General features: G+C 42.8%; 1 protein-coding gene across 1 annotated transcript in view; it reads left to right on the top strand.

Moving 5' to 3' along the window:
• KDR (kinase insert domain receptor) overlaps positions 1–15,936 on the top strand; it is a 43,752-nt gene extending 27,816 nt beyond the window's left edge. The window contains exons 22-30 of the mRNA XM_079784160.1: positions 1,763–1,860; positions 4,125–4,247; positions 4,403–4,514; positions 4,766–4,865; positions 5,282–5,387; positions 6,450–6,601; positions 11,673–11,772; positions 12,276–12,361; positions 14,068–15,936. Coding sequence (XP_079640286.1) covers positions 1,763–1,860; positions 4,125–4,247; positions 4,403–4,514; positions 4,766–4,865; positions 5,282–5,387; positions 6,450–6,601; positions 11,673–11,772; positions 12,276–12,361; positions 14,068–14,290 — 1,100 coding nt within the window. The 3' untranslated portion in view covers positions 14,291–15,936. The remainder of the gene's footprint in view (positions 1–1,762; positions 1,861–4,124; positions 4,248–4,402; positions 4,515–4,765; positions 4,866–5,281; positions 5,388–6,449; positions 6,602–11,672; positions 11,773–12,275; positions 12,362–14,067) is intronic.
• The last annotated feature ends 406 nt before the right edge of the window (positions 15,937–16,342 follow it).

The raw sequence follows: 16,342 nt of genomic DNA on the forward strand, positions 1-16,342 counted from the left end.
CAGTTAATCTCCCAAAGGTGAAGTGTGGAAGTCTAAATAAGCAGCAGGCTAGGCTGTAAGACAAAGCCTGGCTAGCCTGAGAAATCTCAATCCCCAGGAGCACTAAGCAGTGGGCAACTGTCAAACCAATGCCCTTAAAATATTGGCAGGAGAGACTCAGAGCTATGTTGTAGAAGGGCAAAGGAGGCTCTCTGGTGGCTGAGGAGCCTCCCTGTTGCCCAAAGCAGTTCAGCCCCACACTGATTACTTCACCAGCACAGCAGAAGTTCAGCTAGTTATACCCAACCTTCTCCAAGGCAGTGTAGGGGCCATCTGTTGTTTCTACGCCACCCTACCTGACTTATCAAGTCTTCCTTTCATCCAGACTTCCTCAGAGGAGTCTTGGTAAATACACCTTTCTTTATCCAGTTATGCTTCCTAGGATATCGTAGGGCTCTTTCTGAGTGGTGCTGTGTTCCCAGCTGCACTTCCAGGACTTCTTCTGACTCCAGGATACACCATATATCTTCTTCCCTCAGAAGGAGCAGAGGGAGCTCCATGGATGTAGAGATAGGGCTTCCTGACATCTGCCTCCTCTTGGGGCATGAGCTCTAAGTAATCTACTCATGAAATAGTGGGAGACGCTCACTATTTCCCTTGACCTGAGGCCATAGGTAGTACTGAAATCCAACTTCTTTCCCTTAGAAGCCTAGCAGGCAGTGTGAGGCTGGAAGGTGGTCTAGAAGAGTATGGGAAGGTTGTCTAGACCTCATGTAACTGGACCCACCCTGAGTGGAGCCATCTCTGCCCTATCCTCTCTCACAACATGGTAGCCAGTGAGATGGAAACCCAAAGGATTGAGGTAGTAAGTTGGAGTAGAAAGAGTGTAGGATTCTCCCTCCATGTCTTCATTTGGAAAATGAAGGATTTTCACTAATTATTCACAGACAGCTCTCTGGGTCTAAGTGTAAAAAGTCATTGAGAAAATGGTTTGAAGCCCTTTTAATGCTTACAAGGTTATTACAGTTGACTTTGCATTTACTTTGGTAATTGTCTCCAGGAAAGTAGCCATGTCTTATCTTATCTGATGAAAGTTAAGAGATGTTGAAACACCCATTAATGTCTTAGTGTTTATTTGTACCAGTTGCACGGATGTAAATACCACCAATTTACGTAAATTTGTCCTTTGTCTTCACGTTCCTATCATCTTTCATTCATATCCTTGAAGGAAGAAAGCATCCTTGTAGGCCAGGTTTATTGTGTTTACAGCACTTTCTCATATTGAAAGTGAGAGAAGTCAATATATTTCTGGTATTTTTAGTTATCCGTTGTAGATTATAATTTGACCTTTGTTCTTTGTCCCAGGACAAAGCCTGGAGAGAAAAGATTCAGTGACCCTGAATATTGTTGTTTTATTTTTAGAGTTCTTGATATAAAACTATTGTTTACCCCTCTGGGTACATGAAAAAAACAACAGTTTAGAACAGTACTTTGAAAAAGTCCTCTTTCACCCTGTTATCTGTGCCAATTTCACCTCTATTCTGTCTCCTGGATTTGCTGGCTCAATTTGGCTGAAATGGAAAAACTATTTTTGCTAAGGGGTATGATGAAGGCTAATAATACTGGTATTCAGCAAATTTATAGAAGAAAGAGGCAATTTCTTTCTTCTTATATTTCCCGAAATTTAACTCCCAAGTTATGAAATGAAGATTCCTCTAACAAACGTATAAACAAATAGCTTCTGGTGGAAATACTGACCTCTGTCTCCTGCACCTTCTGACAGTTTCTGAAGATCTGTACAAGAACTTCCTGACCTTGGAGCACCTCATCTGTTACAGCTTCCAAGTGGCTAAGGGCATGGAGTTTTTGGCATCTCGGAAGGTAAGACAGCTCAAGGGGAAACAGAGTGCCTCTTCAGTTCATAGATTTGGAAGTAAGACCTCCAGTGCCAGGCATGGTGTTTGTTTGGGACTGTAATTCATTCACTACTCCTGGGACTATTAAGAGACTCTATTGCGCAGCCCCCCCCCCCCCTTTTTTTTTTTTTGCTTTTTAAGGGGATATAGAGATTTTACGAAATTAATTTATGTGATTTTTGAGCCTCTGATTATTGAGCATCTCCAAAGTGCAAGCAGTCTTCTAAGCACTAAGGATACTGTCTGAACAAGTAGGCAAAACTTCCTAGCTTCATGGAGTTTGCATTCTCACGGGTGGAGCAAACAGTAAATATCAACAGGTAAAATACATAGGAAGTCAGATGGGAGTAAGTGCTATGGGGAAGAATAAGTGGGAAGGGTATGGAGTGTGTAGGAGTGGCATATTTGTGTGCACATGCTCTTATGTTTGTGTACATCAGTTTTAAACAAAGTGGCCAAGGAAGGCTTTATATGTATATGACATTTGAGCAATGACCTGGAAGAGGTGAGGGACTGAGCCTTGCAGATATGTTTATTTTTAATTTATTTTACATCCATCACCATCCATCAAAAAAGTATTTGTTAGTAGTATAATTAGAAACCAGGAAGGACAGGCTTCAGATGAGAGAGATTAAAAGAGCTAAAATTAGAAAAGTAGGCCAAACAAAGGCGGAGGTGGGGACGTGACAAGTTACAAATATTCCAAAAGTTGTAAACACCAGGGAGGGAGCAAGGTTGGCTGCAGTCACCTCTCTGGAAACAAGGTACAATAGCTGGTTTGACATTACACACAAAAAAAGTTCAAATTAAGTGTCAAGAAAAATTGTTGGTTGGCAAAATGCATTTGCTGCAGCAGCCTCCTGGGAGAAGAAAGACTAAGTTTTGGGTTTTTTGGTTTGTTTATTTGCTTTTTGTTTTTTCTAAATTAGAGTAAACTTCCTAATCCACTTATTTTTCTGAAATTTAAAGGTCATGACTACTTTCAGAGCTTCAGGATCTCAGATATATCTGAGGGGAGCTCTTGTCTTCCCTCCCACAGGGAAGGGAGAGAAGCCGGGTCTTACAGGATTTTCCCAAAGACGAAGGCCCTTTGCCCTTCTGATTTTTAAAAATTACTTTTTTAAGGCCAGAGCCTGCCATTTAGTCAGGGCTCCTTTCAGGGACTGGGCAGGGAATGGGGAGGAGGGAGATCCCTTAGCTTCCCTTGCATCTATCTACCCAGTGATTTATTGGATATCACTTGGTTGCTGGGCTAAAAAAGGACGCTCTTAGGTTGGAAAGAAAGTAGGGAGGGCTGTCTGTTTTTTTGAATCTCCTGTTGCTCAGTCTTGCTAGATGATGTGCTTTTAAATATGCCTCATTCAGAGGGAAGTACTACACTGACGTTAGGTGTGAGGTGCAGGGTGGCCGGTAACACTTCTGCACTGGCCCAAGAATTTGCATCTAAGCCTTTTATTCATTTAAAAATGTTCCCCTTGACTCTGATTCTCTCACAACTCGACCAGGTGGAGCTAAAGCTTCTCAGTAGTAGGAAGTTAGATGAAGTGGGGAGATATAGAGACGGGAGAAACGGGAGAGGAAAAGAATAAAAGGAAAGCCGAGGAGAGTTGGTTTTCCTTTTCAGTGCACCAGAGAATCAACCTGGCTAGTGAGAAGCTGACGATGCTTTTGTAGACCTTTATGATAACCCTACACTTTGAAAACAGGATGAGCCCCACTGGGAACTGTTTATCAGCGCCAGTCCAGCTTCAGTTACATATGGAATGGGGAAACCAACAAAGGCACCAAACCAGTGAGAGCCCCTTGTTTCTGGTTTCCGTGCATTCATTCAAAATAAACCCCATTCTGGGCGTCCCTTAGAATAACATGTTTCAACTGTACATGGAGCCGGGCAAAAGGGATGTGTGGATGTGACCAGAAACACATTCTTAATTGTGTCCAAGAGAAGTCTATTTATGACTCCCTCATCATACTATAACTTAATTATTTAACTCCAAAGTCTGGGGCTGTTTATGGAATAAGCAGATGTGCGTCTCAACGAACCTCAGACTTTTCCCCTGAAGTGTTGATAAAAGATATTAACCCGGTGCTTGTTAATCAGTTGGTTTTCTGATGTAGGTTGTGTGTTTTTTGTGTGTGTGTGTGTGTTTTTTTAAAGCATGAGGTCACAACAGATGTAGAAAAGATCAGCTGTGCTGAGACCTAAAGCACACACGATTCTTTTTGCAGTGTATCCACAGGGACCTGGCGGCACGGAATATCCTCTTGTCGGAGAAGAACGTGGTTAAAATCTGTGACTTTGGCTTGGCCCGGGATATTTACAAAGACCCTGATTATGTCAGAAAAGGAGATGTAAGTTTCAAAGATGAACCCAGTGACCTCTTAATTTGCAGAATTCAAACTCCTCTTTGCAAACTTCAGGACCTGTGTTCAGGAATAAAGGAAGTGTTTTTCCTTTTAGACACTTGCTAAGTTGGAATCTGATTCCTTGTCTTCTACCTGCTTAGGCACGCCTCCCTTTGAAATGGATGGCCCCAGAAACCATTTTTGACAGAGTGTACACAATTCAGAGTGACGTGTGGTCTTTTGGTGTCTTGCTCTGGGAAATATTTTCCTTAGGTAAGTCACTTCTCTTGGTCTTTCCATCCAGGCTCCAAATAAAATGATAAATCAGTGGCCTGCAATCACCTTTCCCTGTCTTGTATTCAACCTTTATTGGGTGAAACTGACTCGCAAGCTTTGTGTTGTAAAATCTCTTAAAAAAAAAGAAAGGAAAAATATATAGGTGATCAGTATGTTCAAGAAGCAGGTTCGGGGCTTTCTATCTGAGAAAATCAAATAACAAACATCCCATTCCTGTTTTATTCCAGGTGCTTCTCCATATCCTGGAGTAAAGATTGATGAGGAATTTTGTAGGCGATTGAAAGAAGGCACTAGAATGAGGGCCCCTGATTATACCACACCAGAAATGTAAGACTTTAAAAGTATCCTCTGATTCTCCTTCTTTGCTCACAAATTCTCCCTGCCTAGAAGACGTGCAATATCTGCACCTCCTTCCTGGCCCAGTTTGTGTCCTACTTCTTTCTTGTAGTCCTTCCTTGAAAATCTCAAGCACAAAGCTATCTCTTCTTCTTGAAATGACAGCATGATATCTATACCATTCTATTAGTTGTTTTTTTTTAAATTATATCTTAATCTGTAATTTTCCTTTCTGTACACATGCGATGCTCCAAGTATAGGGGAGCACCAAGTGTCTTATGTATCCCTATTGAGCATCTTGGCTCCTGGTAGACTTTTTGTAACTGTTTACTCATTCAAGTGCTTATTTTCAGCATCAGATCAGGAGGAAAGAGGCAGTTAATGACATCAGTGTTTTGCTTCTCTAGGTACCAGACCATGCTTGACTGCTGGCATGGGGAGCCCAATCAGAGACCCACGTTTTCAGAGCTGGTGGAACATTTGGGAAATCTGTTACAGGCTAATGCTCAGCAGGTTTGTGACCTCCATCCAATGAACTTCTGTAAAGAGTACTTTGGTGTCCAGGACTTCTCTACTGCCTAGACCTTATCATGGCCACCATGCTATATTCTCAGCCACTGAATAAGAAGCTATATTCTTTTTAGCTTCTAGTCCTAATTCATATCCTGGGAGAAGACCACTCTTATTCCTACCAATGCATCTTTTTAAGCCTTCAGATGCTCTTCTAAAGTAACAACAACAACAACAAATTTGTAAAGTTGATGTAAAGAATATCAACAATGGATGGAATTTCAAGGAATTTTTAATATATTCTGCAGGCAAAAACACATGGCTTTATTTTTCCCCAGTGAAAACCCGAGACCCCCATAACTTCCATAGGAGGATTTTAGACTTGTAGCCTTTACCACTAGAAAGTTAATCTCCAGTCAACACCTCTTACTACAGTGAATGGAAGCCAATTTCCTCCTGCTTTTCTTTTGAACAGCTGGGGGACGATGGGTCAAATCTGTTTTTATCATAACCCTTCCAACCATTTAAAGGTATCATCTTGCCCTTTATTTCTTTCTTTTGATGAAATAATGTTAAATTGGGCGACCTTTGTTTTTAGAAGACCTGTTTTCCCGCACATTTATTGCTTTTCTCTAAACCGCGATCAGTTTTTCCATTGCCTTGGAATGTAGAGGCTAAAATTGGACGACATGCCCTTTAAAGGTCCTGGCCTGTGTGGGTAGGGCTTTGTGAACAAATGATTTCTCAGCTCTGCGAGGCCCTGCGTGTTCTGTTGCTGCATCTGTGCCCACAGCCTGCCTGGCCTTCACTGTGGCCACAGTGCTCTGCGTCCCCTTACCCATCAGCTTATTCATGAGCTCCTTGCATATACTTTCATGTGCACATCCCTTTCAAGTGCCCTTTTGTTTTGACAAGGAATTTTCAATGTTGTCTTAAAGGTTTACATTTCCGACATGAAGGCATCATACCCCATAACCAAGAAGCTCCCTCGGCCTTTGTTTTTTCATGAAAAGGCCCTTGGAGGACTGCAGCCATAACAATAGCACTCTGTGTTTATTGTTTCAGGATGGCAAAGACTACATTGTCCTTCCGATATCGGAGACTTTGAGCATGGAAGAGGATTCTGGACTCTCTCTACCCACCTCACCTGTTTCCTGTATGGAGGAAGAGGAAGCGTGTGACCCCAAATTCCATTATGACAACACAGCAGGAATCAGGTACTATATATGGCCAACCTCCCCTGTATATGGGGGGAGGGGGGTGCTTCAAGGTCACCTTGGGGAGGGGGTGGGAGGAAGACATTTCATAAAGCTGCTGCGTGCCACTTCCACATTAAGCCGTAGCCCTGAGGCTAATAGAAAGAGAAGTGCTCCTTAAAGAGGGCCCGGGTAGGTGTGTTTCCGCCCATCTGTAGCCCACATTGCTGCCGTAGCTCTTCCTTTCAGAATTGTAAGCCCTGCAGCTGCAAATAGCTGGAATGCCACAGTTTGTTAATCTCCAGAAAGAGAGAGCAATTTTACAAAGACATCTGTACTTAAATTATCCCCATGTACTCTTTTATTAATGTGAATTAAATGGCTCAGGAAAGATGCAGGAAGGAGGAGTTCTGTGCATATATGAAAACACACTTATGCCTCTGGGGCTAGGATGCAGTGTGCCAGGGGGATGTGCCCTGAATTAGACTGGACAGCACGTCTTCAGAAACCCCTCCCAAGTCTGATTTTCAGGGTTTTATTTGCATAACGAGACTTCTGGGCTTATTTAAAACACGTGCACTGCAGTCCTGCCCTGATTTGTAAAGGGGCTCCGAAGGCAGCTTTCTTTTTTCTGTCTCCCAGCACCTGTGCCTGAGGAAAACGTTGGTATGGTTTTCTACATTCTGATATGAAAATTGCCTTTTACTAAGCCCAGGACTCCTTCCCTTTGCTTTGTTTCTTCTCGCACCACTTTGGGTGTTTTCCTCCTACAACTGGACCCCCTGACAGCATGGGCCCAAGCTGCCCTGGTGTTGTGCTGGGGCTACAGGGGGGGACACAGGCCCTGAGGCCCTTGGCCAGGTTGCCACATAGAAGATGAGGAGGCACCTGGACAGTTTGTGCTGTGGAATTGCCCTGGGCAGTGGAAACTCTGTTGAGAGAGAGGAAAGCTCAGAGTGATTGGAGGCCAACAAGTGAACTGCCTATTCCTTTTTGTCAAGAACTTTTGGCATTTTTCAAACAGCTTTTCCTTATGTTATCAGATTTTGCACACATGATAACTCTCAGCGTTAGGCAAGGTAGAAACTGTTACCTTTTTCTTTTTTTAAATATATTTTATTGATTTTTTACAGAGAGGAAGGAAGAGGGATAGAGAGTTAGAAACATCGATCGGTTGCCTCTTGCACACCTCCTACTGGGGATGTGCCTGCAACTAAGGTACATGCCCTTGACTGGAATCAAACCTGGGACCTTTCAGTCTGCAGGCCGACGCTCTATCCACTGAGCCAAACCGGTTAGGGCGAAACTGTTACCTTTTTTGATGTAGATATTGAACGTGAGGCTCAGAGGGATTACCTGGGGGGAATACAATATTGTGATTCAAGATCCAGATAGAAGTGGCTTGGACACCCAGGTCAGCCCCTTAGCAGCTGTGTGCCCTGGGGCAGATCTTCACTGTGACTGAGGCCAGATCCCTGGTGCTCGAAAATGATTGTTTTGAGAATTATCGATATCACGTATTTCCAAGGGAATACACTGGCACTTAGGGAGCACTCCATAAATTATAGTTCTTATGTGATCTGCTTAAAATCACATCCCCAGGGTGAATCCAGTTTCTCTGATATCGAACTCAGTGCCGCTTTCTCCCTCACCAAAGAGGGGCTCTCAGAGAGAATGAGCAACGGAATGAATGCCTACAGTTCCACTCCTGAGTTAAAAAAAAAAAGTCCTTGTTCAAGTTCAGCTGGCTTCCTGGTGTGGTAATTATTCCCGCAACACTATTGCCTTCTCGTGGATCAGAAAGCCATTTGATCCTGAGGTCTGTTCCTTAGGTTTTCTGTGACCGGGGGGAGTGAGGACCAAGTCGGCAGCATCTTGGCTCGCGTGGGCACTTTGCACATGGTGCTGAGAGCGGATGAAGTCATCTTTGTGTAATGGAAGTGCCAAACGCAGTGCAGGATGGGAGACAGGGCTGCTAACATTTATCCCCAGAAGCGCGGACAAATGTGACATCACACTCCAAGCGCAGGCCTGGCTTCTATTTTCTGCCTGTGATTTTTGAATTGGTCTTTCCAGTTCAGTTTCTCTTTTATCCAGCCATAATTTGAAAAATAAAATGGAAATTGGAATCTTTTGTCTGCATGCCCTCCCAACCGCCTCCACCTTTTCTCCTTTTACAAAAAATAAGACTCCACGGTCACATTTTAATCATCTGGGTTCAAAGAAAGGCGGAATGGAGGCATCTGCACACGGCACACTTCGTTTTGTGGTTCTGCTTCCCTGGGGAGAGAGAGCCGAGGCTGGGGTACCTCTCAGCGGACTTGTTTCCTCCTCTCCCAAATTTCCAGTCAAGTAGAAAAGCTGAGGAGTCTTTCTCACTTGCTTCCTCCCTCTACTTTTCAATTCCATTGCATTATAAATAGAGCTGGACAGAGGCATCACTGTGGGAGCCAACCTCATGATTTGCTGCCTGGTTAAAAATATGTGTTCAGCATTTATTTAGAGAGAGGCTAAGAGGTGTGTGGGGGAAGGGTGGGGAGGAAGGACCACCGGTGTCTAGACTTAGCTTTGTCTCTCGTTTCCCCTGCGGATCAGCTCTGGCCCCGAGTTCGCATGCTTCTTGCAAGAAAACACGTATTAATTGCACTCATCTTTCTTTGAAGGCAGTTTGGGGACCATCTGCGGTTGCTCCATCATTTCCCCTGGTAGTTTCACGTCCCACTCCAAGCAGCTTATCAAAGATTTCTTTTCAGTTCTCTCACAGAAGAAGGTTTTGGCACACAGCATCTTCTTCATTTTGGTTAATTGCTGGTGATGACTAAATGTTCCTTGAAGATTGATGCTTGGGACAGTCTGCTAGCTAGAGGTTTCTGAATTTGGCTCTGATTTTAGACAGCTCGAAGCAAAACTGTCTTTTTTTTCCATCTTTTGTCTATCTTATACCCCACAGACCCCTTCTCCCCACCAAGTCTCATCACACAGTCTGGCCACACATGGGAGAGAGCAGCACGGTGCACATACTAAGTGCTTAATGAAAACTTGAACAATCATGTGCACTGCTCTCTTCTTCTTTTTCCTTCCTGATACTTTTCCAAGGGAGTTAACATAGAGCAGGGTAAAACAAAACAAAACAAAACAAAACAAAGCCAACAACAAAAACAACAACAACAAAAAACAACACCTGCCTGGGCTTTAGTGTCTAATACCAAAGTGTGAATCCCAGTTCTAGCCATTTCCTCCCTGTGTCTTAGCTGCCTCATCTCCACATGGGAAATAACACACACACGCATACACACACACACACACACTCACACTCACACAACCTATTTTGTAGTTTTGGGAGGAGCAGATGCAGCAATATCCATGAAAATGACTTTCTAACTGTGAAGGGCCATCGACCTTTGGAGTTACTGGGCTTAGAAGTCAAGGAGCTGCCCTTTCTAAGGACGCTGCATGATTGCCCAGGGTCACCAATTTTAGTTGATTCTATATCCTGACTATCTCTTGAATCTGTCCACTTCTCCAAATCCTGTAAGCATCACCTTTCTTGAGGCAGGCTTCTCTTCTTTCTCCCAGATCAGTGGAAGTGCCCCCTCATTGGTCTCACTGGGTCTGGTCTTACCCTCCTCAACCCTAGAGAGAGGTGCCGTTTGTGAAGATGCCACGTGGCAATGGTTGAGGAGCATTTAGCACAGTGCCTGGCACATGAAGGGATTCCTGAATGAGTGAGTGAATGAGTGGTTGACTATGCTTCCAATAGTTTTTAGCAACTGTCCCTTTTAGGGACTGAACTTAGGAGAAGGGGGCTTTTTCTGTCTCCATGTATATTGTGTCTTGTTTCTTGTGGAGTTTCCTGAGTGAGAAGGTCACTGTGAACTTCGTTGGCTCCTCTCTGTGGGAGGAAGAACCAGCCTCCTGGGGCAGGAGAGGGAGACTTGGTTTCAAGTCTCTTCCTTTGGCCCAAGTGAGTCCTCACTCCACTCATTCACAGAAAACATAAGGAAACACAAGTTAGTACACCCAGAAGGTGGCCTGTGGTGGAAAGCACGCTGGGAAAAGAGTGAAGAGTGAATTTGTTGTCCCTCTCTGTGAAAAGGACTCTCCTGTTCTCCACTCAGGCTGTCAGTGGTTTTAACCAGATGGCTCAGACTCACCCAAAGTCACAAGGCAGGGAAGCAACAACCCCTGGACACAGGAGATGTTGTCTGACATGTCCCAGTCTTTGGGCTCCTGAGGGAAACTGGCACCCTTTTGAATACACAGGAGGAAAAGAAGCTTTGGTTGACAGAACATCATTCTTTCTAAGAACACTTACCATATACCATTATTTACCACCTCATTCATCCTCCTTACTCATCTTTCTGATTGATGGAGGGAAGGCAATGGCCAATACATTTTAAAGATGAAGCAACAGAGGCATAGGAATATTTATGACTTTCCCAAGTTTGTGTAGACTTTGAAAAAGACAAAATATCTCGTGACTCTGAACCACACTGCCCTTTCCTAAGACCACCAACTCTGAGGGCTGGAAATAGGGCTCAGTGAGACTCAGCCCACCCCTGTCTACACACGAAGCTGCTATTATATGTAGACAGAGGTGATTATCTTCAGATCCTGCTGGGCTCAGCATCCCATAGTGATGTCTGAAGGTGTTTCCCTTACTCATCTTCCATTGGACATTTGCTCTGTAGACATTATCTAGGACGTGGTCAGGAAGCTGTGAAACACTCCGTGATACGGCGAGAACTCAGTGGAGCAGTTGCATGCAATGAGGAAGCCAAGCAGAAGGCAGTTGATCACTTAATTTGCTGTTGTTGTCTTTAGTCCAGCCCTGGACCTCAGAAGTATGATTCAAAGGAACAGGGGCTCATCTAGGCCCTTCAGTTAGATTATACTTTTAAATGGACTTTCACAGGAAATTAAGCCTGCAATGTGTGCTAGCAGAGAAAGATGTTTTGTTTTTTCTTTTCCAAAGGATGTTTTGAAGGTCACTGTTAAACTTGTGGTTGAAAGATAATGAACTTAGGTATCACTTATGGTATCTGCAGCCAAATATACCACCACTAAAATATAAATATTTGTTCTTTTGCAGTCAGTATCTGCAGAACAGTAAGCGAAAGAGCCGGCCTGTGAGTGTAAAAACATTTGAAGACATCCCATTGGAAGAACCAGAAATAAAAGTAATCCCAGATGTAAGTACATCTTTTAAAAATAGCCCTAGAAATAATACAGAGGACGAAACATTAGCTAAATAAATATTAGCCTAAGGATGAGAGTCTTGGAGGCTCATTATAAGGCTTTCCTTGAGGGTCTGTGTCATGGGGTCACTACTGGAATGAAACTTAGGCCCCCTTGCTTTTTCTATAAGTAAAGCTCCTGGCTCAAGGTTCAAGATATTCTACCTTCATGCCGAGTTACACTCAAATGTAAATGGTATCACTGAAAAAGAGGGATGGAAAGGGGCCCCGCAGCTTCTTCTTCCTAAATTCTTCTCCTTTTCCCCGTCTGGGTCTACTTCTAGGATGCAGTTGCTCCCTCTTTCATCTTGCAGAGTTTCTGGCTATGACACCTTTAGCTCCCTCTGCAGAACATTGGAACATGTTTTCTGATAAATGGGTTAAGAAATCGGTTTAATTAAGTAGTAGGTCAGTGTACACACTCAATCAACTGTGCCATCTCATTGTCTTTTAACAAGGACAACCAAACGGACAGTGGTATGGTTCTTGCATCAGAAGAGCTGAAAACCTTGGAAGACAGAAACAAATTAGCTCCGTCTTTTAGGTAAGGTTCAGCCAAATAGAAATGACAGATTTCAACAGGAGTTGTAGGCAGGAGCTTAGAACTTTCAATGTAGGTGCAGAGTTTTCGTGTTTTGTGTCTTTGTTGGTTGGGCAAATTTGCATCAACCTAAATAATAAAGAATTTAAACAAATAAAACAATTGAAATAAGTGGTAAGTCTAAAAAAGAATTTGAAATAAATTAAAGGATTTTTAGAAGATTTGTCTGGTACTGGCTAAATAACAAAGAGGCCATTATTAAAATCTTTGTGGACTCTGAAGAATTTTCAAACCTGTATATAAATGTTGCATCTGTTCTTAAGAAGTGTGACATATAAATAAGATAATATCAATTTGTTTAAGATACTTAAATATTATTAGCTGAGTTTGCCTACATAATTGCGGGAAAAATATTAACTTTAGTTTTGAATATTTATTTCTCCATGTAGTTCCCTAGGAACTTGTAGTTGTTTTAAATAGATGTGCCTAACAAATAAATGAAAATCTGTATTTAAAAGAATAATAGGCTGCAGAGTAGTTATTTATTTGCTAGTGGGTTCGTTCTAAGAAAGAATAGAGAAGATTTTTAGCTACTTATAATCTGTTGTATAAAATGGGAACACCCCTGGGTTATTGAGTGATGTTCATGTTGAAAAAACCACACACATTAAAATGTGCAATTGTGCTATTTTGTTTGCCTTAAGGCCAAGGTAAGAAATTGGGAGGGCCAATCATGTTTTATTCACTGATTCAAAATATATTTATTCAGCAATGACTATGTGCCAGTTACCATGCCATTGCTTGAGACACTAAACTTATTTTATTGGGGTTGGATTGAGAGAAAAAAATTGCATTTCTAGTGATTTGAAATAACTTTTAAGCCTTATACGACGGAGCTAATAAAATCCATTTTGCAAATTTTAACATGAATAACTTGGTAAAGCAGTTATTGAGGGGGAAAACCCACATCTTAGAATGCCTTGAGAAATGTAAATCTTGACGTTTTAGGTCAATACAGCCTACACGTCTCAGCTTTGACATAATTATCATCTGTCATGATTCCACACCATTGAAAACATTCTCTTCTTGCTGCTGAGTGATCCAGGTCCTCAGTCCTTCCAAAGAATGTGATTTTGATGAGTGAAAAAGCAGTTTCTGACATGTCTGGCTTGATTGCACACACACACACACACACACACACACACACACACACACACACACTTCAAGTTATTAAAGTTTAATGCTGCTCAAGAACTCTATTGACACCATACACATGCCTTGTAATCCCCTAGTTGACAATGTGGGGAAAGCACAAGTGGACTTTCAGAACATCCCAATTTCCTTTTATATCATGAAGAGTCCCTTTGGCTCCTATCACTGTATACAAACCTGTCACTCCACAAGGCCATAAAAATGCTCCATTGGTTGGAGCCTTTGCATAAGTCAGGAGAACTGCCTTTCATCTCATCTCAGGCTTGAAAGATTCGGACCTGAATAAGAGGACTTATCTGCAAGGACAAATTCATGCTAGCACTGAAAATAGACAATGTCTGAGTAAAGCCGATAGGTTGATGAACAAGTGGGAGAGATAGGGGCTGGTGTCTCCAGGGAGATTACAGCCCACATAGAGTTGGTAGTGGGGTTTGGGTAAGAAGCCAAAGAACTGCCTTCTCTCTGCCAACTTATGCAGTTGCCATTTTTCCCCACAGTGGACTGATGCCCAGCAAAAGCAAGGAATCCGTGGCATCTGAAGGCTCCAACCAGACCAGTGGCTACCAGTCTGGGTATCACTCAGATGACACGGACACCACCGTGTACTCCAGCGAGGAGGCAGAACTTTTAAAGCTGATGGAGATTGGACCGCAGGCTGGCAGTGCAGCCCAGACTCTCCAGCCCGACTCTGGGACCGCACTGAGCGCTCCTCCTGTTTAAAAGGAGGCGCCCAAACCCCCCTACTCCTGGAAATCACATGCGAGGTGCTGCTCAGATTTTCAAGTGTTGTTCTTTCCACCACCAGGAAGTAGCCACATTTGATTTTCATTTTTTTAAAAAAAGGACCTCAGACTGCAGGGAGCCAGCCCCTAGGCATTTCCTGACAAGATGCCTGTGACCCAAGAATGTGTTGTGTCTTCTCCCAGTGTTGACCCTATTCTCTTTCTCATTCATTTAAAAAGCATGTATGATGCTCCCTGTTGAGGGTCTCCCCAGAGGTTATAACAGGAGAAGTTCAAGAAATGGCTTCGTCCTCCAAGAAGTAGCAATACCCGGGGAGCCGACACCTCTGTAAAACAGGAGCTGATCCAGGCAGTGGAAGTTTGGTGTTGAAGATGGGACAGACCGTTAGGGTTGAGGCCATCTGAGAAGCTTTGTTTAGGATGTAGGTCCTGAGCCAAGACTTACATGTGGGGTTTGGACTGATAGAAAGGAAGATGTCGGCTTGCTTGGAGAGCCTACTGGAGCCTGCAAATGCATTGTGTTGGCTCTGGTGGAGGTGAGCATCGGGTCTGCAAGGGAATGTAAAGGCTTCAGACGAACTTGCTGGTTTTAGAAGTTTGCGTGATCGTCCCAGTTGGGCTAAATGAGAGTTCCTTGTGCTGTTTCCGCCTCCTAATGAGAGTTCCTTCCGGACTCTTACGTGTCTCTTGGCCAAGCCCCAGGAAGGAAATGATGCAGCTCTGGCTCCTTGTCTCCCAGGCTGATCCTTTATTCAGACACCACAAAGAAAGGACATTCGGAAGAGGCCCCCTGTCGTGTTGAAGAATTCTGACTGTACAAACCAGCTTCGGGTTTCTTCTGGATGAATACCCACATATCTGTCCCGGCGTGATATGCCTGAGCCTGAATGCAGCAGGTTCAGTGTCAAGCTGTGGTGTCAAGGCCTCAGAAAGGAGTTTACCCTTCTGTTCCTCTCGCCTCCTGTGCCATCCCCCTCCCGTTCACCCCGACTAGTCAGTGTTTCAGTAATTTGACCTCTACACCCTAGTCAACGCTGATTTGGTTTGTTTACTCTCTGAATTATTATTAGTCAGATCTCAAAATTATTTTATAGCCAAAGTTATAACACCACCTATTGTATTGTGTAGACTTTTAACATGTAAAGCTATTTCTACTGTTTTTTTCCCTTGTTGTTTCCTTTTAAAAAAACAAAATGTATTTTTCGTTTGGTACCATAGTGTGAGATGCTGGGAACCATGACTAAAACATGCTATGGCACATATATTTATAGTCTGTTTATGTAGAAACAAATGTAATATATTAAAACCTTATATATAGTGAACTTTGTACTATTCACATTTTGTATCAGTGTATGTAGCATAACAAAGGTCATAATGCTTTCAGCAATTGATGCCATTTTATATATATAAAAAACACCGAAAAACTTGAAGGAATCAGTTTGCAAGGTTGACTGTATCTATCATTTCTCTCACTTCTGAAATGAAGGAGGGGAATCAGACATAATTTTTATGTGGTGTTTTTTCATTTTTACTTGTTCCCTTATTCTTCTTATAAAGGATATTTTCATAAAGTGTTTATATACTTTATAAATCAATAAATGTATTCTTAGTAAAAACATACAATGTTATAATATTATCCTAACTATTTTGAGGGCATATACTTCTGGCTTGAGATAGACTTGCTCCTGACCCCCCCCTCCTTCTTCAGGACACTAATAACTCACGCACACATGTGTTCTCATTGTATCCCAAACAATTTTGGGAGTCTGAAAATATGGACTGGGAGATATATGTGCTGAGTTCCCTAACAGTATTTGTGGCCAACCATGAAAATTAAAGGGTGAGAGACCCAGAGATAGGTGGCCAGACCCAGGCAGTGCAGGGAAGCATGGAGCATGTGGATAGTGTTCCATAATATTTTACTCTAGACTTAATGTCAGGGCATCAGATCCAAGGATGTCATTTCCAATGATTAATTTTGCCTGAATTCAGTAAGTGGAATTATCTAACAAGTCATTGACACCAATGA

Source organism: Cnephaeus nilssonii (genome assembly GCF_951640355.1).
Source record: "Cnephaeus nilssonii genome assembly, chromosome: 1".
Lineage (NCBI taxonomy): Eukaryota > Metazoa > Chordata > Mammalia > Chiroptera > Vespertilionidae > Cnephaeus > Cnephaeus nilssonii.